Here is a 24237-nt window from a genome sequence, read left to right as displayed (position 1 = left end):
TCAAGAACAACCATTATTTTGATCAATATAGCAGGTAATACTGTCGTAATTTGTTTGTTTACTTCTTGATTTTCTCATCAGACTGCTGCTTGTCATTCTCCAGGTCCATTATGGACTCCTGGGCCAGTTTCAGATCTCCCTCCAGCTTTCTCTTGGCTCTCTCAAGGTCCATACGGAGCTTCTTCTCTTGCTCCAGAGAACCCTCAAGCTATAAGATAAAAAACACATATTGTTCAAATCTTAACAACTGAAGATAATACCATCTCACGTACTATCATGGCCAAAATGTCAAACTCCTCTCACGTCGTCCACTTGCTGTTCCAGCTTGGTCTTGGCCTTGGTCAGAGTGTTGACTTTGTCCTCCTCTGACTGCAGGTCGTCCAGTGTCTGCTGGTGGGCCTCTTGGAGGGCTTTCTTCTCCTTGGTCAGTTTGGCAACACTCTCATCCAAAGACGCCATCTCCTCTGTCAGGTTTTTAACCTGAAAACCGCCACAACAAAATTAGTCGTTGGTCTCTTCACCATGAAGCGCACATTTAGTTTGATATACAGGGAACTGCCAAAAAAGGAAAACAGCAACATAGGGTTTTTGGCCACCACGAGCTGCCAAAAGAGCTTCAATGCTCTTTGACATAGATTATACAAGTGTCTGTAAATATATTGGACTGATGTAACACCATTCTTCCACAGGAAATTTCATAATTTGGTGTTTTGTTGATGACTGTGGAAAATGTTGTCTCAGGCACCACACCAGAATCTCCTATAAGTGTTCAATTTGTCAGGTTTTGGCCAGGACTGTTCAGGTTTTGGTCACTAGATGTCCCCATTGCACCTTTTTGAACCTTTTGTTTTTTCCTTGCTCTAATTATTGTTTGCACCTGTAGGTCGTTCCCTTGTTTGGGTATTTAAACCCTGTGTGTTCATCAGTTCTTTGCTCAGTGTTTGTACGTTAGCACCCAGCCCTGCTGTTAACTTTTTCTCTTGTTGGAGTTTCCAGAGATTCTCTGGTATTGTTCTTGTTTATTTTGGATTAGTCTTTTGAGGTTTGTTTTTTCCCTTGCTGTTCTTACCACTTTGTGGATTTTCTTTGTATTTTTGAAGATATCTATTTTTGTCTCTTGGCTTTTGTTTTGGACGTTGTAGATTTATATTTTTGCCGGAAGATCTTTCCTTTGATTAAACCACCGTCTCTAGTACTGCTGTGTCTGCCTCATCTTCTGGGTTCTGCCGATTATTAGTGACTTTCTCACACCGGGTCCTGACACAATCCGGTTGAGATCTGGGCACTAAGATACGCAAACACATACACACACCCTTTAAAAACCCCATGCTCCTTTGAGAGTCCTCTTTCAAAGTCATTGAGATCTCTTCTAACCGTGGTAGCCAAAATAATTGACTACTGGGAATTTTTATACATGACACAAAGCATGATAGGATGTTAATTGCTTCATTTTTTCATGAACCAACCATGTGTGGAAGCACCTGCTTTCAATACACTTTGTATCCCTCATTCACTCAAGTGTTTTATTTAGTCAATTACCTGTATATGACATTCATTTCATTCAGATTAGAAATGTGTCAACAAGTTCTGTACTATATATTCAACCGGTGTACACCATGCCAGTGTACTGAATATAATTCATAAACGAGGGGGGAACATGAGTGTGGGGTGTACTCCGCAACTGAAAATCAACAATTTTTCATTTTTCTTGCACCCACAATACGACTTGAATTCCATTTCTGTTAAACTATATTTTGAGTTGATTATTGTTTGGTGGTTAGACTGTCTCTGGTAAAAACACGAGACCTTGTTTTCAGTGGCGTGCTTCTCCTTCTCCACTTTGGCTAGGGTGAGCTCCAGGTCATCAATGTCCTTCTTCAGCTCAGAGCACTCATCCTCCAGCTTCCTCTTCTTGGCAGTCAACTCAGCATTCATCTCCTCCTCATCCTCCAGCCTCTCGGTCGTCTCTTTGAGTTTGGCCTCCAGCTGGATCTTGCTCTTGATGAGCCCCTCGCACCTTTCCTCGGCATCGTTCAGATTCTCACCTTCCTGGTTTCAGAACAGGAGAAAAAAATCAGAGGCCTCACTTTGTATATTAAAATATAGACATCATTTAGTCATAGATCAGAGCAAATCAATATAAATGGATTAAATATATTCATAGTGTGAGTTAGCCACATACTTCTTTCACAGTGTGTGTGCGTGTGTTTGTAAATGTTCCCTTTGAGGGTTGTTGCTCACTCACAGATGTGACTTGGAGTGCCAGGTCGTTTTTCTCTTGCAGCAGGGACACCATCTTCTCCTCCAACTCCTTCTTCTTGGCCAGAGCCTTGGCCAGGTCTGTCTTCATCTTCTCATAGTTCTCCTTCATGTTGGCCAGCTCCTTCTCAGTCTCAGCACTCTTCAGCAGGGGCTTGATCTTGAAGTACAACTTCATCCATGGCCAGGTTTTCACATTCATGAATGAGCGGATGTTGTACTGGATGGAGAAGATGGCTTCTCTGGCCGACAGAAAGGATAGAGTGGCATGGTGAGTGACATGCTTTTTTAAAGATACATTCTAGGAATCAAAGAATTAAAAAAAATGGAGCCCCGTCCCACTTTTGGTATACAGTTGTAACCAGGCATGATAATGGCAGGTTTTTAACTTTAAAATATTTACTAAACGAAAACTATTGATTTCAAAGTTGAAGAAACCATACAACTCTATGCACAAGGACACATTTTACAAAAACACATTTACAGGAAGAACTGTGCAAATACAAAGTTAGTTACCAGAATAAAACGAAATTAGATTTTACGGTAATTCTATTACCAAAATTTCCAAAGGCACAGTTTTTCAAGTACATTTTACATGTTTTATTTGCTGTATACATTCTTGAAAGCCATCATTGTGCATATATTAGTATGGCTTGTTAAATTTTGAGAACGTTTTTTGTTAGGCATACATTTTTAACTTCTTGCAACTATAGGGGGTGCTGTTTCAAATTAGCATAATTGTCTCTACAGATTAAACTGCCTAGTACTCAATTCTTGCTTGTACAATATGCATATTATTGTTATTATTGGATAGAAAACACTCTCTAGTTTCTATAGCCGTTTGAATTATGTCTCTGAGTGAAACAGAACTCATTCTACAGCACTTTTCCTCCCAGTGTGTGAGATTTAGACATCTTGGCCTCTGGTTCCAGATCAGTTTTTAAAGTCTCTGTTAATCCTATGAGATACAAACACTGCCCACGCCTTCCTCTAGATGTCAGTAAGTGGTGACAATTTGAATGGAGTCGATTGCGCAATCATTGGCTCTATAAATGACAAAATACCGGAAGTAGCGTTCCTTTGGACACTGCGCTCAATGCAAGAAGGATATCTGACTGGCCTTTTTCCAAGCATTGGTTTAGCCAGTAATATAGCGTCGGTCATCTTTTTACTTGTTATAGGTGTTAGAAACATCATAATGTAGTTAATTTAAACCGTTTTATAGCAATTTATATCCGTTTAGTGCGATTTTGAGGCATTGCTTTGTAATAGACTTTGAAGCTCCGGGCACGTTTCGGGGTCCCGGTCGTACGTTAGTGGGCATTTCGACGGACAAGTGGACATCTTTCGACCAAAAGAAGATTAGACCCAAGAAAGGATTCATTGTCCAAGATTCTGATGGGAGAACAGCTCATAGTAAGAACAATTTATGATGATAAATCGTGTTTCTGTCGATAAATGTTAAACATTTATGCCGCCATCTTGTTTGCTATAGCTTCACTTGGCGCAACCTGTATTGAAAAGTAAGGATAATTTAAAAAATGTAATTCCGCGATTGTATTAAGAGTTAAATTGTCTATTAATCGCTGTCCACCCTGTATTTTTTTAGTCAAGTTTATGAGTATTTATGTATAAGACTAGATCACTGTCTAATATGGTGCAGGACATTTTCTGACCAGCTGAGCTACTTTTGTCATTGTCTAACCATGATTTTGGTGGCTAAATATGCACATTTTCGAACAAACTCTCTATGTATGTTGTAATATGATGTTACAGGAGTGTCATCTGAAGAATTCTGAGAAGGTTAGTGAAAAAATTAATATATTTTGGCGATGATTACGTTATCGCTCTCTTTGGCTAGAATCAATGCTCTGGTAATGTTTGCACATGTGGTATGCTAATATAACGATTTATTGTGTTTTCGCTGTAAGACACTTAGAAAATCTGAAATATTGTCTGTATTCACAGGATCTGTGTCTTTCGATTAGTGTATGCTGTGTATTTTTACGAAATGTTTGATGATTAGTAATTAGGTAATACACGTTGCTCTATGTATTTATTCTAGTCTAGTTGTGACGGTGGGTGCAATTGTAAACTATGATTTCTACCTGAAATATGCACATTTTTCTAACAAAACCTATCCTATACCATAAATATGTTATCAGACTGTCATCTGATGAGGTTTTTTCTTGGTTAGTGGCTATCAATATCTTAGTTTAGCCGAATTGGTGATAGCTACTGGTGTTGAGAGAAAATGGTGGACAAAGAAAAATGGTGATTTTTGCTATCGTGTTTAGCTAATAGATTTACATATTGTGTCTTCCCTGTAAAACATTTTAAAAATCTGAAATGGTGGCTTTATTCACAGGATCTGTATCTTTCATTAGGTGTCTTGGACTTGTGATTTAATGATATTTAGATGCTACTATTTAATTCTGACGCTATGCTAGCGATGCTAATCAGTGTGTGTGTGTGTGGGGGGGTGCTCCCGGACCCGGGGTAGAGGCTCGTGAAAGGTGAAAGTTAAAAGTCGGAGTTTCCGTTTCCATGGAATTGCCCAACCCTTCGTAAATTCATAAACACCATTCTTGATTTAAGGACTGACAGGTTATGCTAAGTTCATGAGGCACAAATTTAAAGGAAAATTGAACAGCGTTCCAAACTTTGTTTCTCATTTTGATCAACTCACATCATATACAGTATGTAATCATAATGCATTACATACAGGTGGTTCACAGAAAGCTTTGCCAAAATGTCCACTATTTCTCACCTCCTCTCCATCATCTTGGTGAACTCTTTCCTCATGAGGAATCCACGGCTGAGAGCCTGGACCATGCCGACCAGAGCTGCTAGCTTCTCATCTCTCATCTCCTCCAGGACACCCAGCAGACCGGCTTTGAAGAACACCTGAAACAGGTTAACATGGTCAATGGAACCACGGTGGTAACACATAGAAAGGGTTGAATCAAAAGAGGGGAACAACACCAGTAGACTGATTTAGTTTTTCTTCTATATTATTAGTAATGTTTGACTTTGAAAAACAAAACAAATACACTACAATGTTTTTCCACCTTTTATACTCCATTAGTTACATTGTGGTTTACATTTTTGTTGTTGTGTTTTGTTGTCAGCCATGGCTGGGGATATTTGACTGACCTTGGTGTGTCCAAATTTATAATCCTCGTGATTTATATCAATGGACCCAAGCAGCTTCTCAGAAGCCTTCTTGTTGTCCATGAACTGGCCCTCTGGGATGACACTGGCATTCAGTACTTTATACCTGAATGAGGAGACATTTTTAACACGTGTCAAGTTGCAATAGGTTGGTTAAATGAAGTAAATGGTAATCCTCAGGGCACTTGTCCGAGGCAAGTACATTTTTGGGGGGACAAGCAGATTATAGATTTAAGTTGTCAGAATGGAGAATTGAAAAAGATCACAATATCAAGCATTTAGACTACTCAGAAGAATTTGATCGAAGTGTCCTCTGGATGCGATTTGTTGTGCACACTGAGGTATATGGGTTGCGTACTAAGAGCATCCAGTCGGGCACCGCCTGGTATGGCAACCGTACCGTTTGCAACTGCACCGCCCGCAACCACAGGGCTCTCCAGAGGGTGCTGGGATCTGCCCAACGCATCACCGGGGGGCACCCTGTCTCCTAATCCCTGTCTCCTAATCACTGTCTCCTAATCACTGCCTCCTAATCACTGTCTCCTAATCACTGCCTCCTAATCACTGTCTCCTAATCACTGCCTCCTAATCACTGCCTCCTAATCACTGCCTCCTAATCACTGCCTCCTAATCACTGCCTCCTAATCACTGCCTCCTAATCACTGCCTCCTAATCACTGTCTCCTAATCACTGCCTCCTAATCACTGTCTCCTAATCTTACCATGTATTAATGTCAATTGTCATGTCTGATATCCTAAAAAGTGTTCCACCGTCAATACTGTATGAACGTAAATGGCAACACGCAGTTGATACGGGTGTGCAGAAACCAATGCTGTATGCTCCTGTTTTTCCTCAAGTGCTAAAAATAAGGTTTTGAGAAATTATTCTGACCGTTGGAAAAGCTGGGCTCTCCTCTATTCAATACTGGCAATGTAATTCAGACAGCGTAAATAAAATATTATTAGAAAAGCCTAATTGACAAGTAACTCCTATGCTGTCAAGATCTCCACTGTTTCCTGTCAGTTGTTGTGGGTTAAGTGCCTTGCTCATGGCCACATTGCCAGGAGATATAATACATGGGATCAGAGACCAGCAGTGGTAATGGGGCAGTGGTTCCTTGCATCATCATACAACACAGCTCTCAGTGGTTCCTTGCATCATCATACAACACAGCTCTCAGTGGTTCCTTGCATCATCATACAACACAGCTCTCAGTGGTTCCTTGCATCATCATACAACACAGCTCTCAGTGGTTCCTTGCATCATCATACAACACATCTCTCAGTGGTTCCTTGCATCATCATACAACACAGCTCTCAGTGGTTCCTTGCATCATCATACAACACAGCTCTCAGTGGTTCCTTGCATCATCATACAACACAGCTCTCAGTGGTTCCTTGCATCATCATACAACACAGCTCTCAGTGGTTCCTTGCATCATCATACAACACAGCTCTCAGTGGTTCCTTGCATCATCATACAACACAGCTCTCAGTGGTGCCTTGCATCATCATACAACACAGCTCTCAGTGGTGCCTTGCATCATCATACAACACAGCTCTCAGTGGTTCCTTGCATCATCGTACAACACAGCTCTCAGTGGTTCCTTGCATCATCATACAACACAGCTCTCAGTGGTTCCTTGCATCATCATACAACACAGCTCTCAGTGGTTCCTTGCATCATCATACAACATAGCTCTCAGTGGTTCCTTGCATCATCATACAACACAGCTCTCAGTGGTTCCTTGCATCATCATACAACACAGCTTCCAGTCACCTTTTTGGCCCATGGTTTCACAGATTCTTTTTTAAGTGACTTGAGCCCTTTGGATAAATAAAAATCAGTCCTGCTTGTCCGAAGTAGGATAAGTTGCTAAAAAAGTGAATGTCAATCCCTGAGCCTATTCTGATGCCGGGAAACACTTGGAGCAGAAATTGTCTGTCTGCCTGCGTGTGTGTGTGCATTAGTGTTTGTATGCATGTACCTCTGCTTGAAGTCAGCATAGATGATTCTGCTGGGGAAGCCCTTCCTGCAGATCCTGATCCCCTCCAGAACACCATTACACCTGAGCTGGTGGATAACCAGGAAGTTCTGCATCAGACCTGGTAAAACAAACCAAGTCTCTTTTAATATTCATTAACAGGTTAAAGATTCAGATGATTAAGGTTAGTGATACTGTACTGATAAGATGTCATATTTAACTCAATATACACCTGGAGTCTTTGACTCGTTAGGGATCAGGCAGCGCACAAAGTGAGGATGAGTGCTCCTCAAGTTGGTCATCAGCTTGCCCAAGTTCTCCTGTAAGAGGGTTACAAACCATTTCCTCAGAAAACATTTATCATGGTCAAGGCTCCTTTTGAAGGACTGAATCTACACATTTCAAAAGCTCACCCTGAACTGGGAGGACACAGTCTGCATGGAACCACCCTTCTTCTTGCCTCCTTTCTTGGTTGTATCTGTTCAAATGAGGGGAAAGTAAAAGATACCTATAAACTCGATAAACACTCTTATCTGAATAACCCTGAGAAATAGTGATACGTTCAAAGTCAAATCAAATTGTGTTTGTCACATGCTTCTTTAACAACAGTTGTAGACCAACAGTGAACCCTTCCCAACAATGCAGAGAGAAAAATATAGAAAAAATGACGTGTAGAAATACACAATGAGTAACAATAACTTGGCTATATACACGGGGTACCAGTACTGAGTCCATGTGCAGGGGTACAAGGTCATTGAGGTAGATATGTACATATCGTCAGTCAATATGAACGTAATAATACTGAATTCCCCATCGACCACACCCACAAATTGGGGAAAAACAAAAATAAAAATCCCATTGATCCCCGTGTAAAATCTTTTGTTATACAGAAATAACAAAACATCCCGAAAAGCTTCCCGTGTTGTAACCAGGTCAAACATCCAGACCTGGATAGATCCTGCAAGAAGATCCTTGTGCTTTCTGGCTATACGGTGTGGGAAATGTGGGGACCTGGGGTCCAATTAGGCTACACGTAGCTTTATGTGTGGAAAACATGTCATCACCCGTAAGACATTTCACTAGTTTAGTAAAGTCTGTTTTGTAACACCACTCACTACCAGAGGCTGTATAGTCTGTTTGTATTGTTGGTCTAGGTTGGTAGCTAACTAGCATCCACTCACTCATGTGGCTGTATAGTCTGTTTGTATTGTTGGTCTAGGTTGGTAGCTAACTAGCATCCACTCACTCATGTGGCTGTATAGTCTGTTTGTATTGTTGGTCTAGGTTGGTAGCTAACTAGCATCCACTCACTCATGTGGCTGTATAGTCTGTTTGTATTGTTGGTCTAGGTTGGTAGCTAACTAGCATCCACTCACTCGTGTGGCTGCTAGCAACGTCATGAAAAGGGGCATGAGGGAAGCCCTACAATATTACATTATTGAAAGTAGTCAGAACACTCTGGAGCAGGCAATGTTGAAAATAAATCTTTACACATGTTGTACTTTGCATAAATGTCGTTTTGTAATTGACTAACACAAGCAGACAAAATGTAAATTTAGTTTGAAAAAGGCCAAGTGTTTACTTTGAGCCAATGGGGTAACCTAGGTAACCATATGTTGTTTTCCCCACAGGCGGGTGGGGCGGTGACGTTCTATCTAATACCGACTGGGTCTATAGTTATGGTAAAGTGGCTTGGCAGCAGGATAGATAATAAACATAACTAACTTCCTTCTTACTGGACACAGAGACATAGAAATGGTATCCACAAGTTCATCTGACTTTGGGGAAGTATATAAATGGTATCATTGCCAAAATCCTGAAATATTCCTTTAAGGAAAATGTGGGTCTGAGTTGTAACTGGTGCTTAGTTAAATCTTTTGACGTGATGCTAGTCTTACCCTCAGGTGGGGCAGCAGGGTACAGGGCAGCCAACAGTTTGACTGAGGCCTTCCCGTACATCAGAAGAACTGATTCGTTCAGGGGGTCCTTGTTCTTCTCTAGCCAGCCAGTGATGTTGTAGTCCACAGTGCCGGCGTAGTGTACGAGAGAGAAGTGGGCCTCTGCCTTGCCTTTGGCAGGTTTGGGCTTCTCATATGCCTTGGTTTTGCCAAGATGCTGGTCGTTCAACTTGTTCTTGAAGGTAGTGTCTGAAGCCTTGGGGAACATGCACTCCTCTTCAAGGATGGAGAAGATGCCCAATGGCTTTACGAAAAGAGATTTAAGAGACATTTATTCCTTTAGCAAACATGCTATTATAGGATTATATTCCTTTAGGGTCACATATATGGAGACATATTAAGTTCTCAATCGTCAGATACGTTATACCTCTGTGATAATATATCACACATCACTCGCTATGAGCTTTGCTGTTGTGGTCCATTAGAATCCTCACAGACAGCTTACCTTCTCAATAAGCTCAATGCAGGCAGCCAAGTCCATGCCGAAGTCAATGAAGGCCCAGACAATTCCCTCCTTCTTGTACTCCTCTTGCTCCAGGACGAACATGGTGTGGTTGAAAAACTGTTGCAGTTTCTCATTGGTGAAGTTGATGCACAGTTGCTCCATGCTGTTGTACTGTTGAAGGAATTTCAAAAGGGATCATTTCATCGTACAAGGCTGTAATCCCTCTCAATCACAACTCATTGTCTTGTTCTGGTCTCATACTCACATCAAAGATCTCAAACCCGGCAATGTCGAGCACACCGATATAGAACTGCCTTGGATTCTTGGTGTCCAACATCTCGTTGATACGGATGACCATCCACAAGAACATCCTCTCATAGATGGACTTGGCCAGAGCCATGACTGCATTATAAACCTGCAAAGATAATACCTCAAATGAATACATGAGATATTGATCATGTCTAGTAATGAGGTGATAAGCGCTTGGAAAAACAAAAGTACTGTAAAAAGAAAAAGCTATGCACTCTTCCCCAACAGAATTTCCGGTGCTCAGAAAGTGGTTGACACTGATTTGACTACCTTACCTGAGGCACAGTCTGTCCCTTGGTCACGTACTCGTTGCCAACCTTCACTCTGGGGTAGCACAGACTTTTCAGCAACTCAGCTGAGTTCAGGCCCAGCAGGTAACCGATTTTATCAGCCACTGGAGAGAGAACCAACATCAACAGACTCAGGCACTCAGATCGCTTGTTTCTGATGTTACACTGACAAAATAGTTTGTCCAACTGTTTTGTGGGATTGGTTTTGATTTTCATCCTCATCCCTTGTTTCAAATAATTTGTGGAGGTTGGAATTTAGTCTCCATCATGTATCTCCTACCTGACAACCATGTGGTACTGTCTGTTTTACCATTTCTATTTCTACTTTGGGGAATGGGACTAACGCTTTACAAATTGTACAGTTGAAGTCGGAAGTTTACATACACCTTAGCCAAATACATTTAAACTCAGTTTTTCACATTTCCTGACATTTAATCCTAGTAAAAATTCCCTGTCTTAGGTCAGTTAGGATCACCACTTTATTTTAAGAATGTAAAATGTCAGAATAATATTAGAGAGAATGATTTATTTCAGCTTTTATTTCTTTCATCACATTCCCAGTGGGTCAGAAGTTTACATACACTCAATTAGTATTTGGTAGCATTGCCTTTAAATTGTTTAACTTGGGTCAAATGTCTCAGGTAGCCTTCCACAAGCTACCCACAATATGTTGAGTGAATTTTGGCCCATTCCTCCTGACAGAGCTGGTGTAACAGTCAGGTTTGTAGGCCTCCTTCCTCGAACACGCTTTTTCCGTTCTGCCCACACATTTTCAATAGGATTGAGGTCAGGGCTTTGTGATGGCCACTCCAATACCTTGACTTCGTTGTCCTTAAGCCATTTTGCCACAACTTTGCAAATATGCTTGGAGTCATTGTCCATTTACAAGACCCATTTGCATCCAAGCTTTAACTTCCTGACTGATGTCTTGAGATGTTGCTTCAATATATCCACAATTTTCCTCCCTCATGATGCCATCTATTTTGTGAAGTGCAGCAAAGCACCCCCACAACATGATGCTGCCACCCCCGTGCTTCACAGCTGGGATGGTGTTCTTCGGCTTGCAAGCGTCCTCCTTTTTCCACCAAACATAACGATGGTCATTATGGCCAAACAGTTTTATTTTTGTTTCATCAGACCAGATACTCTAAAAAGTATGATCTTTGTCCCTATGTGCAGTTGCAAACCATAGTCTGGCTTTTTTATGGTAGTTTTGGAGCAGGGATTTCTTCCTTGCTGAGCGGTCTTTCGGGTTATGTCAATATAACACTTGTTTTTCTGTGAATATAGATACTTTTGTACCTGTTTCCTCCAGCATCTTCACAAGGTCATTTGCTGTTGTTCTGGGATTGATTTGCACTTTTTGCACCAAAGTACCTTAGTTTCTAGTAGACAGAACGCGTCTTCTTCCTGAGCGGTATGATGGCTGCGTGGTCCCATGGTGTTAATACTTGCGTACTATTGTTTGTACAGATGAACTTGGTACCTTCAGACGTTTGGAAATTGCTCCCAAGGATGAACCAGACTTGTGGAGGTCTACAATTTTTTGCTGAGGACTTGGCTGATTTGTTTTGATTTTCCCATGATGTCAAGCCAAGAGGCACTGAGTTTGAAGGTTGGCCTTGGAATAGATCCACAGGTACACCTCCAATTGACTCAAATGATGTCAATTAGCCAATCAGACGCTTCTAAAGCCATGACATAATGTTCTGGAATTTTCCAAGCTGTTTAAAGGTACAGTCAACTTAGTGTATGTTAACTTCTGACCCACTGGAATTGTGACAGAGTGAAATAATCTGTCTGTAAACAATTGTTGGAAAAATGACTTGTGTCGTGCACAAAGTAGATGTCCTAACCGACTTGCCAAAACTATAGTTTGTTAACATGAATTGTGTGGAGTGGTTGAAAAACAAGTTTTAATGACTCCAATCTAAGTGTATGTAAACTTCCGACTTCAACTGTATATCTATGAGTGTGACTCACCCTCTGTGCCGTCTGGCTCGGCCTGCTCCTCACGCTGTTTCTGCTTGAATTTCAAGTTGCCATGATGCATTACAGCTCCTGTTAACTTGTAGATGGCCATCTTCTCATCATTAGTGAAGCCCAGGATTGTAATGGCATCCTGGAATTAGAGAGGAAGTACAACAGTGATGAACTCAACAGTAGTTTGCTCAGTTACACTACACTACAGTTCTGTGCTCACTCCAGAACAAACGTGATGGATAGAATTGACTGGCTTCTCTGTTCCACATGATTACTTTTGGCCAACACTATGATGTGGCAGGACAAAAGCAGTTTTACACAGTTCCACAGGACATTTAGTGCCACTCTCTTGTGGATGTCTTACTTTACCTAAAGGTGAAGTGTGGAGGCATGACGAGTGCCTTGGGACACATGTCTAACTAACTCAAAGGTGCCCAGCTGTCACCAAGTTGGAATTGCACAATGTTCCTATTCGTTCCATGTCTAGATTTTGGTTAACCCTTTGTATAACTCACGTCTGTGGCATCCAGCTCTTCCTTGTCGTTGATGCTGGCCACAGTGATCTGACCCTGGCTGATCATGGGATAGTCGTAGGGGTTGGTGGTGATGAGCGTCATTTCTGTGGACAACGGAGAAACGGCTTCTCAGTTAAATCTCGTCGTATTCCACTGTCCTACCTTTACGGTATCTCACCCTCCTTTAGTCAGTCGATATACTCAGGGATATATGTAGTATTTTTTAAATCTTTATTTTAACAGGGAAAACAGACTGAGACCTGGATCTCTTTTACGGCTGTGCCCTGTGTAAACTTGTTGACATGTACAGTTTTAGACATACAGACAAGAACATTTCAAAGCATACACAATTCAACAGAAACAATCACAGACAACATCATATTGATCCTCCATAAACATTTTAAAATGGGCAAGCGACACCAGAGTGTCTAACTTAAGTTGGATCTGCAGTTTGTTCCATAAATAAGGTGCAAAGGAACTGAAGGCAGTCCTACCCAACTCTGTGGAGACCACAGGAGTCTCTAAAGTAATCCACATCTGTGATCTGGTTTTAAAATTAGTACATCTTGTGGAAATTAATGATGATATATATGGAGGTAGTTTTAAAAGAAGTGCTTTATAAATAAACAATAGAGCATGTTGCTCTCGCCTCACAGATAGAGAGACCCAACCCACATGTTGATATAGGATACAGTGATGAGTTCTGTAACTATCACCCGTGATAAACCTGAGTGCACAATGGTAAATAGCATCCAGTGGTTTTAATGTGTTTGCCGATGCATGCATATAGATAATATCACCATAATCTAAAACGGACATAAAAGTAGCCTGCACAATTTTTTTCCTATTTACAGAGGACAGACAAGCCCTGTTTCTGTAAAGGAATCCTATCTTGAATTTGAGCTTTTTTCCCAATTCAGTAACATGTTTTTTAAAAGAAAGCCTATCATCTAACCATACCCCTAAGTATTTATATGCAGAGACCTTATTGATTTGAGTACCATCCAAGCTAGTGATTACAAACGTGTTTCTAACTGAGAGTTTAGACCTAGAAAAAAACATGACATTTGTTTTCTTAGCGTTTAGAACAAGTTTAAGCTGTAAAAGAGACCCCTGTAGTATCCTAAAATCAGACTCCATCTGCATTAAAGCTTGATCCGCTGTTGGAGCAATAGAGTACATAACTGTGTCATCTGCATATAAATGGAATTTACAATATCTGACATCATCACCAATGTTGTTTATATAAAGTGAGAACAATAGTGGGCCAATTAGTGAACCCTGAGGGACCCCTTTAAGTAACTGTAAGGGGTCAGACTTGACCCCATCGACCATGACGGCTTGAGTTCTATCTTTAAGATAGTCATAAAACCATCGGCAGGCATCAGTGCCCAGTCCTATAGATGACAGCTTACTCAAAAGGATAGCATGGTCTACAGTGTCAAAAGCTTTTGACAAATCTACAAACAACGCAGCACAGTGCTTTCTATCGTCTAAGGCATTTGCAATATCATTTACAACAAGCATAGTGGCCGATGTGGTACTGTGTTTAGATATAAAACCAGATTGATTGGTACTAAGAATACTGTTAGCAGAAAGAAAAGATTGAAACTGTTTGTTGACTATAGATTCTAGAATCTTTACCAGACAAGGGAGCCTAGAGATGGGTCGATAGTTATCCAAATCACTACCGTCACCTCCCTTATGTAATGGCAGAACAAAAGCTGCTTTCCACACCTTAGGGATATTTCCTGTGCTTAATGTTAGATTAAAAAGGTGTGTTACTGAACCAGCAAAAATAGGTGCAGCACACTTAAGTAAGTACGGGTCTAAATTGTCAGCGCCTAAGGATTTCTTAGTATCAATGGCACACAGGGCAATTAGAACCTCTGCTTCAGTTATTTTCTGGAAACTAAAAACAGGGTTACCATTTTTCAGAGTAACGGTTGAAAAGCAAGACGAAGAATCAACTACCTGGCCAGTACCACAAAGTCCACTTTTCCTTTCAAATAAAAAACCAGCAGAGATGAAATGCTTATTAAAAGCATCACAAATATCATTTTTTTTCAGTTAGAATACAGAAGTCTGAGGTAATTTGCTTAGGAAGAGAAACAGCAGAATTCCCCCGTTTCAGTGAATTAACGGTTTTCCAGAATTTTGCAGGATCTCCTGCAGAATCTGTCATAGCATTAAGGAAGTAATTTGATTTTGCCTTTTTGACAGCTGCAGTACATTTATTTCTCAATTGCCTAAAAAACAGCCAATCAGCTGGAGTACCTGTTTTCCTCGCCAAGGCCCAGGCCCGATTATTTTGCAGGAAAAGACCTGACAATTCAGGAGAGAACCAAGAACTGGTTCGGTTTCTTACTCTGTGATTCTTAAGCGGGGCATGTTTATCAGACATAGAGGTAACAATAGAAGAGAAAAAAGCAAGGGCTAAAACCGGGTCCAGAAAGCAGCAAGTGGATAAAAGCTCAGAGTGATATAAGTCAAGGATAAAAGCTTGCTGTGAGAAATGTTTATAATTTCTCTTAGAGATTATACAGGGATCAGAGTGTTTCAGCCTGGTATCTCTAATACAAGCAATAGGGCAGTGGTCACTGATATCATTTGCAAAAACCCCACTGGCTGTGTATTTATGGGGGGTATTTGTTAGAATAATGTCTAGTAGAGTGGATTTTACTGGGTTCTTTAAGTTGGGACGGGTTGGTTTAGTTATCAGCTGAGTTAGATTTAGTTCAGTACAAATGCCTTTTAATTTATCGGATACTGGTGAGAGCCAATCCAGGTTAAAATCTCCCAAAATTTGTAATTCAGAGTTTGCATAATTAGACAGTATATCAGATAATTTGCATAGAGTACAAGGAGGAGCTGAGGGGGGGCGATATACCCCTGCTAGAGTTAAATGAGCATTATTACCAAGTACCACGTTTAAAACTAGACATTCATATTGCTTTGAGACAGAGGTTGATATGGACACAGAAACATTTAAGCAGCATTTAACATAAATCGCAATACCACCACCTCTACCAACTCTATCAGTTCTATAAATATTGTATCCAATCAACTGAACATCTGAATCTGGCACAGAATCACACAGCCACGATTCAGATACAATCAGAACGTCAACATTTGATTGTGAGACCAAAATTTCAATAAAGTCCAACTTTTGGATCAGGCTTCTAGCATTCAAATGAATTATTCCAATACCATTGCTACGGGAATTCATATCAGATGGAGTATCCAAGGTAGCACCTGAAGCTGCACTGGATGAGCAATAAACCATTTACGAGCTATTAACAGAGCTCAATTTTATGGGGACAAGATTACTACTAACAATACCTCTCTGCATGTGAGTAGTATTCGCAATACGGTGATTGGACAATAATCTAGGAATTGCAGAAAGGTTGTTAACTATAGTTTGTTCCATATTTGCAATTGAGGAACTAATTAATGAAACTGGGAGAGGAGCATTGAACATAGTCTGATAGGGGAGCGTACAATCCCAAAAGTCAACCCCCGAGAATACACAACGTCAGGTATCAAAGGCTCTACATGAGGCAAGAGTAAGAGACATGTTGGTGGAGAGGATGCTGGAGCCATACCTGTTAAGATGTAAATTGTCCCGAAGAAATAGACCTGGTCGGTCTATAAAAGCTGCAAAGTTATCCACAAAAGGAATTCCCAGCGTGCAGCAGTATCCCTTAAGCCAGGTGTGTAATTGGCGTATACGACTAAAAACCATATCCGTGTAGCGTGGGGATGGAAATGGACCGGAAACAACACACTGCTTCCCAGATTCCAGCAGCGTATTTATCAATGTTTTAAAATCGTCTCTCAATTTCTCTGACTGCTGGAGTTTAATGTCATTTGACCCAACATGGACAATGACAGTTGAAGCGGCGGAGTGCTTGCTAATAAGTAGCGGTAGCATGGAATCTAGGTCAGAGATCCTAGCGCCAGGGTAGCAGAAGGTCTCAGCTTTCCGGATTGAAACGTTTCGGACCATGGATGAACCCACCACGAGAACGGAAGGACTACAGATGGGTTTATTGAGTATATAATAAATAGCATCAAAAGACTGGACTGAGGCTCCTAGAGTAGTGCATCACAGTGCATTACTTGATAGGTCTTTCCCATGAAAGATATATTAAGACCTGACCCATGTCTAGATGTCTTGTTATCTTGGATGTACTCATTGTAATAGTGTTAATAGTGTGGACTATGATTTTTTTTTTGTTGAGAAATGTCTAAAATATTTATAATCTCAGTATCTTCCTTCCTCATCATCTCAAACGAAAATGAAGCACCACCTCAACATCAACAAAAATGAAAATGGCGTGTTTGTTTTGTAGTTATAAAGGAGGAAGACAATTGTCTCCAATGACATCATTGATGTGCATCATGTGATTTGAATCTACTAGTTGTCTACTAATTGGTTGATGATGTCATTGGAAACACTTCCTCTATATGTTTTACTACAAAACACAGAAATGCACAATTTTCACATAATGTTGATGTTGGGGTGATGCTGGAGAAGATTTCCCAGATGGGGATGGGGATAATTTCCCCCTAACCTCTACTTTGCCTTACCAACTAGCTCAGGTTTGTGGCCTGTCATCATCTGGTAGAAGATGTGGTAGCCTCTCTCATCGGGGAGCTGGAAGGACACTCTGGACTTCTCCAGCAGGTCTGAGAGACAAAGAGAGAGAGAGAGAGAGAGAGACAGAGAGAGAAAGAGAGAGAGAGAGAGAACAGGAGAACATTACATGTGATATGATCTCCTAAAATATTCTGTGTTTAAAGAAAGCATTGAGAAACAATCAAAACCAACTCACAGGTCTCAATATCAGCTTTAGCCAGTTTGCCTGCTTGGAAGTGAATCCTGATGAATTTACCCTGTAGTAGAGGTTAGAAATATGGGGTTTAGAAATGTGTCTACAAAATAATTCAAAGTTTTTACTTTGATAGACCCCTTGAAATGTTAGTTTGTTGGACTGTTTTAACTATAAGGAACTACTGAAATGTTAGTTTGTTGGACTGTTATAACTATAAGGAACTACTGAAATGTTTTTCCCAATGTAAGGTCACTTCCACAGTATGTCCTTCAAACTTACAAAGCGAGACGAGTTGTCGTTCCTCACTGTCTTGGCATTACCATAAGACTCCAGCAGAGGGTTAGCTGCAATGATCTGATCCTCAAGAGACCCCTGATTGAGACAAACACAAGTTGCTTAGAAACTGGTAAACCCTTTCTTGAAACGGGATTCACCGTTGCAAAAAAAAGTTTACACAGCCCACCAAACTGAAAAGGCACAACCCACCTGCATTTTGCTGGGGTCTACTTCCTTCTTGGCACCAGATACTGCGATGGTGGCGAAGTACTGGATGACACGCTTGGTGTTGACAGTCTTTCCTGCACCGGATTCTCCACTGGTTAATATGACAGAGAAAGAGGGGTTTTACTCACAGATGGTGTCAGATTGGCGTTCAATAAGAAATAGCATTGAGAAATACACTGTTGACCTGTTTTCTAACAGAAGTAATGAATTAACAAATATTCCCACTCATTGATGTATTATTGCACACAGCCTAATCCAGGGGTCATTCTTAATGTCATGTATTTTATAAAAACTTACGTAATCAGGACGGACTGGTTCTCCTTATCTGTAACCAAAAAAACATTTTGCTCATCATACTCCTGCAACATTATGGGTACATTATTGCATTCATAGTAGAGGTCGACCAATTAATCGGAATGGCCGATTAATTAGGGCCGATTTCAAGTTTTCATATCATTCTGTAATCGGCACTTTTGGACACCGATTGTGGTTGATTTTTATATAATTATTTAATTATTTATTTTACCTTTATTTAACAAGGCAAGTCAGTTAAGTACAAATTCTTATTTTCGATGACAGCCTAGGAACAGGGGGTTAACTGTCTTGTTCAGGGGCAGAATGACAGATTTTTACCTTGTCAGCTCAGGGATTAGTTTTTGCAACCTTCCGGTTACTAGTCCAACGCTCTAACCACCTGCCTTACATTGCACTCCACGAGGAGCCTGCGTGGCAGGCTGACTACCTGTTACGCGAGGGCAGCAAGAAGCCGAGGTAAGTTGCTAGCTAGCATTAAACTTATCTTATTAAAAACAATCAACCTTAACATAATCACTAGTTAACTACACATGGTTAATGATATTACTAGTTTATCTAGCGTGTCCTGCGTTGCATATAATCGATGCGGTGCTTGTTAATTTCTCATTGAATCACAACCTACTTCTCCAAACGGGTGATGATTTAACAAGCGCATTCACGAAAAAAGCACTGTCGTTGCACCAATGTACCTAACCATAAACATCAATGCCTTTCTTTAAAATCAATACACAAGTATATCTTTTTAAACCTGCATATATAGTTAATATTGCTTGCTAACATGACTTTCTTTTAACTCGGGAAATTGTGTTACTTCTCTTGCGTTCCGTGCAAGCAGATTCAGGGTACATGCAGCAGTTTGGGCCGCCTGGCTCGTTGCGAACTGTGTGAAGACCATTTATTCCTTACAAAGACCGTAATTAATTTGCCAGAATTGTACATAATTATGACATAAAATTAAAGGTTGTACAATGTAACAGCAAAATTTAGACTTAGGGATGCCACCCGTTAGATAAAATACTGAACGGTTCCGTATTTCACTGAAAGAATAAACATTTTGTTTTCGAAATGATAGTTTCCGGATTTGACCATATTAATAACCTAAGGCTTGTATTTCTGTGTGTTATTAAGTTATAATTAAGTCTATGATTTGATATTTGATAGAGCAGTCTGACTGAGCGATGGTAGGCAGCAGCAGGCTCGTAAGCATTCTTTCAAACAGCACTTTCATGCGTTTGCCAGCAGCTCTTTGTTGTGCTTCAAGCATTGAGCTGTTTATGACTTCAAGCCTATCAACTCCCGAGATTAGGCTGGTGTAACCGATGTGAAATGGCTAGCTAGTTAGCGGGGTGCGTGCTAATAGCGTTTCAATCGGTGACGCCACTCGCTCTGAGTCCTTGAAGTAGTTGTTCCCCTTGCAGAGGCCGCAACATTTGTGGCGCAATGGATAATGATGCTTTGAGGGTGGCTGTTTTCGATGTGTTCCTGGTTCGAGCCCAGGTAGGGGCGAGGAGAGGGACGGAAGCTAGACTGTTACACTGGCAATACTAAAGTGCCTTGAAGAACATGCAATAGTCAAAGGTATATGAAATACAAATGGTATAGAGAGAAATAGTTCTATAATTCCTATAATAACTACAACCTAAAACTTCTTACCTGGGAATATTGAAGACTCATGTTAATAGGAACCACCAGCTTTCATATGTTCTCATGTTCTGAACAAGGAACTTAAACGTTAGCTTTTTTACATGGCACATATTGCACTTTTAATTTCTTCTCCAACACTTTGTTTTTGCATTATTTAAACCAAATTGAACATGTTTCATTATTTATTTGAGGCTAAATTGATTTTATTGATGTATTATATTTAGTTATAATAAAAGTGTTCATTCAGTATTGTTGTAATTGTCATTATTACAAATAAATAAATAAATAAAAATCGGCCGATTAATCGGTATCCGCTTTTTTGGTCCTCCAATAATCGGTATCGGTATCGGCGTTGAAAAATCATAATCGGTCGACCTCTAATTCATAGCATCATCATGAATTTCATTTTGGAACATTTTACAATTGGAGACTAATGAAATTCCCAGCAAATTAACAGACATGAGAAAACAGTAGATTCCCTCCCTCCCTCCCTCACTCCCTCCCTCCACCCACCCACCCACCCATCCACCCACCCATCTACCCATCCATCTATGAGAGCTCGTACCAATCATCATGAACTGAAAGGCGTTGTCAGAGACGGAGAAGATATGGGGTGGAGCCTCCATCCTCTTCTTCCCTCTGTAGGCGTTGACAACCTCTTCGTCATACACAGGGAGCCACTTGTAGGGGTTCACCGTGGCACAGAAGAGCCCAGAGTAGGTCTGGATGAAAGGGATTCAATTGAATTCGGGGATTAGTAAATCAGAATTACTTTTACCTGGATTTATGTGAGGATGTGGGTGTACTTTGGTATACTTATGTTGGTCTACTGTATTGGTATGTATTCTACCATTTAATTTACATTTCCAAAAGTATTTGGACAGTGACAAATCTTTTGTTGTTTTGTCTCTGTCCTCCAGCACTTTGGATTTGAAATGATACAATGACAATGAGGTTAAAGAGCAGACTGTCAATTTATCATAGCCCCAAGACATGCTAACCTCTCACCATTACAATAACAGGGGAGGTTAGCATACCCCCAAGATATGCTAACCCCTCACCATTACAATAACAGGGGAGGTTAGCATACCTCCAAGACATGCTAACCTCTCACCATTACAATAACAGGGGAGATTAGCATAACTCCAAGACATGCTAACCCCTCACCATTACAATAACAGGGGAGGTTAGCATACCCCCAAGACATGCTAAACTCTCCCCATTACAATAACAGGGGAGGTTAGCATACCCCCAAGACATGCTAACCTCTCACCATCACAATAACAGGCGAGGTTAGCATTTTTGGGGGGGGTGTGATATTTGTGTGTCTGTAACTTTCTCACTCATCATTATTCACGATTTATTCAAGATTATCCGTAATCATAGTAGAATTCACGTTAATGTAGAAGTATTTGGAAACATATTCAAATCTTATTTATAATAAGTGACTCCAAAATGATACAATACATTATTTACCATTAATTTGATTTGGGCCACAAAATAATCTGAAACATAACCAAAACAAACAGCAAATGAATCTAACAACAATGTTGATTTAATCATAGCACGCTAAGAATATGGGACCAAATAATTAACTTTTTACTACTTTAATATACATAAGTGAATTTGTCCCAATACTTTTGGTCCCCTAAAATGAGGGGACTATGTACAAAAAGTGCTGTAATTTCCAAACGGTTCACCCGATATTCATGAAAATACTCTCAAATTAAAGCGGACAGTCAGCACTTTAACGTCATAGTCATTGTACAATTTCAAATCCCCAAAATATGTCACTGTCCCAATACTTTTGGAGCTCACTGTACGTGTAGTACGGTATGTGTGTATTTCTTATGTTTGTGTATGTTTATGCAGGTTTCTTACATAAATCATCCATGCTGCATAACGCTCTTTGAGGTTATACAACACAGAGGCTTCATTCAGGTAGGTCATCATGGCCATGTCCTCAATCTTGTCGTACTTAGGGGGGTTCATCTGATAGATGTCTGCATCTTTGAACTCTTTTCCTTCCTGAAACAGTCAGAAATCTACATGACACACAGATCAAATTGGACATGACTGAACGCGTTTTGCTCATTAGTTAGTTCAAATGCATACTGCCATTTAACCCAATTACTCTGGTATCACCCATTGACACACACATGGATATTCTTGACTAATTATATCAATAATTCATGCCATTTTTAAATAGCAGTAAGAAAAATGGCGTGCTTGAAGGTTATATTCTGTTTATACAAAAAAAATACTAATCTGTCTTTTGTTACTGATTTTCATATTGTTTGTTTTTGATCATTTTAAAGATGTTTTTTCAAGAAATAGAGTAATTGCACAAACTTTAACTTTAATACTTTTCAGATCAGGCTTACCTCCTTAGTCCCGTCAGGTTTTGTGACTGTCACAGTACACTTTCCATCGGCCCTGGCAGTGACCAAACCCTTTAGGTACAGCTCCACCTTGTCTGTCACATAGCAGGCGTTCTTTGAATCAAAGGGTGCGGCTTGTGCCTCCATCCTCTCCCTCTCAGGCTTACGAAGGTACAAGGCAGCCTTGCCATAGATTTGCATCTCCGCGTCCGTACTCATGGTGACGGATTACTAGGAAACAGATTAAACAACAATCTAGAGTGACTCTGTGGTGCTTCCTCCACAGTCAACAGAGTTAGATGAGCAGTACCCCTCACAGAATATTCTTATCATTTTTATATGAAGATTCAAACCATGTCTCACCTTCGTTTACCCTCCTACAGATGAATTTCTACTTCTTGGAGGACCCTGTGAAACATTAGGGTGTTGTAAATTCTAAACCCTTATCATTTAGCCCCCGAAAGGCTAGAAAACATTTTGAATGGCATCATTCAACTCAAATCATTACAGCCATGTCCAATTCAACTACAGGTGCAACTGGTAACTTTCATTTTCCTGGTTGGTAACTCACTTTCCTAGACATTCTGTCAAGAATTTAAATAAATACCTCTGAAGACCCAGTTACATTCTAGAACACCCCCTCAATTTACAAACAAGTGCAGGAGCACCACTTTTGACTATGAATTAAAGTGCCAGATTTGAAGTAAAACATATATTATTTTACATTTTAAATCAATGCAACTTCGTTGCATTTTGTCAATATTACAAGAGACAGGCAAAACATTTCTTTATGTAAAACTCAATTCAGACAGTGCAGTTAGCTACTACCACAGATGCTGAGCGCAAAGATGAGACAAATATACAAATCGTAGGAAGTAGAGAGAGGGTCTTACCACAGAGGAAGAAGGTATCTGACTTATGGATGCTGCGGCCTCAGCCTCCTTATATCTGGTTGAAAGTGCCAACCAAGCAAAAGTTAATTATGGACCACCCTGGTGAAGGAAATGGATTGGATGAGAGATCTCTGTGTGTCAGTGTCTCACTAGCCCCTCCCACTTCAAGGAGCATCACACTCCTTATTCTTTTACCATTGATATGTTCTAGGCTATTCTGAGACATTCATTTAAGGAGCGTCAGGTAGCCTACTGCAGGAATGTCCACAAATGGCATGGCTTTTTTGTGCGCAATTACACTGGTCACTCGAAACGTTTGTAAAGTATAAATAGCCCTCACTTTAGGTTATGCAAAAATACTTAACTAATGATTAGTAAATGGTTTTTATAAGGACCTATATTAAACATCTTACAAAATCATTATGTCATACTGTAAAAGTTAAGTGTTTATAAATGGGTGAATAAGTAGCTTATTAACATGTCCAAATGTGGGAGTAATGATTAATAAATGATGAAAAAACTATTTATAATCCATTATAAATGCCTTATTACAATTACAATTAGAAAGTGCTACCCAATGATCTTCACCACTCATATTGCTGACATCAATATAGCTGCCTCACACTTTTATTACACTCTGTGGTAAACTGCATAGCAGCTGAGCTGGCTTCAATTAAACTGATATAACATGAATACAGAATAGTTACAATAAAGTAATTTATTCCTAATCATTTACATCACATGT

The 24237-nt window shown here is 40.2% G+C and overlaps 1 protein-coding gene across 1 annotated transcript in view; it reads right to left on the bottom strand.

Moving 5' to 3' along the window:
* The window catches only part of LOC129813557 (myosin heavy chain, fast skeletal muscle-like), a 32666-nt gene extending 9672 nt beyond the window's left edge, over nucleotides 1–22994 (bottom strand). Inside the window, exons 1-24 of the mRNA XM_055865868.1 lie at nucleotides 22963–22994; nucleotides 22603–22830; nucleotides 22100–22246; nucleotides 20784–20940; nucleotides 18557–18584; nucleotides 18242–18350; nucleotides 18035–18127; nucleotides 17756–17816; nucleotides 17511–17609; nucleotides 12918–13021; nucleotides 12403–12541; nucleotides 10405–10523; nucleotides 10086–10235; nucleotides 9821–9991; nucleotides 9316–9619; nucleotides 7831–7895; nucleotides 7650–7737; nucleotides 7421–7538; nucleotides 5416–5539; nucleotides 5030–5166; nucleotides 2246–2501; nucleotides 1807–2049; nucleotides 304–480; nucleotides 63–208 (exon numbers count right to left, since the gene is read on the bottom strand). Of these exons, the coding sequence (XP_055721843.1) occupies nucleotides 63–208; nucleotides 304–480; nucleotides 1807–2049; nucleotides 2246–2501; nucleotides 5030–5166; nucleotides 5416–5539; nucleotides 7421–7538; nucleotides 7650–7737; nucleotides 7831–7895; nucleotides 9316–9619; nucleotides 9821–9991; nucleotides 10086–10235; nucleotides 10405–10523; nucleotides 12403–12541; nucleotides 12918–13021; nucleotides 17511–17609; nucleotides 17756–17816; nucleotides 18035–18127; nucleotides 18242–18350; nucleotides 18557–18584; nucleotides 20784–20940; nucleotides 22100–22246; nucleotides 22603–22818 (3251 nt within the window). The 5' untranslated portion in view covers nucleotides 22819–22830; nucleotides 22963–22994. The remainder of the gene's footprint in view (nucleotides 1–62; nucleotides 209–303; nucleotides 481–1806; nucleotides 2050–2245; nucleotides 2502–5029; nucleotides 5167–5415; nucleotides 5540–7420; nucleotides 7539–7649; nucleotides 7738–7830; nucleotides 7896–9315; nucleotides 9620–9820; nucleotides 9992–10085; nucleotides 10236–10404; nucleotides 10524–12402; nucleotides 12542–12917; nucleotides 13022–17510; nucleotides 17610–17755; nucleotides 17817–18034; nucleotides 18128–18241; nucleotides 18351–18556; nucleotides 18585–20783; nucleotides 20941–22099; nucleotides 22247–22602; nucleotides 22831–22962) is intronic.
* Between the last annotated feature and the right edge of the window lie 1243 nt (nucleotides 22995–24237).

The sequence above is a fragment of the Salvelinus fontinalis genome, chromosome 17, assembly GCF_029448725.1.
Source record: "Salvelinus fontinalis isolate EN_2023a chromosome 17, ASM2944872v1, whole genome shotgun sequence".
Taxonomy (NCBI): Eukaryota; Metazoa; Chordata; class Actinopteri; order Salmoniformes; family Salmonidae; genus Salvelinus; species Salvelinus fontinalis.
This window is presented reverse-complemented; position numbering and strand designations above follow the sequence as displayed.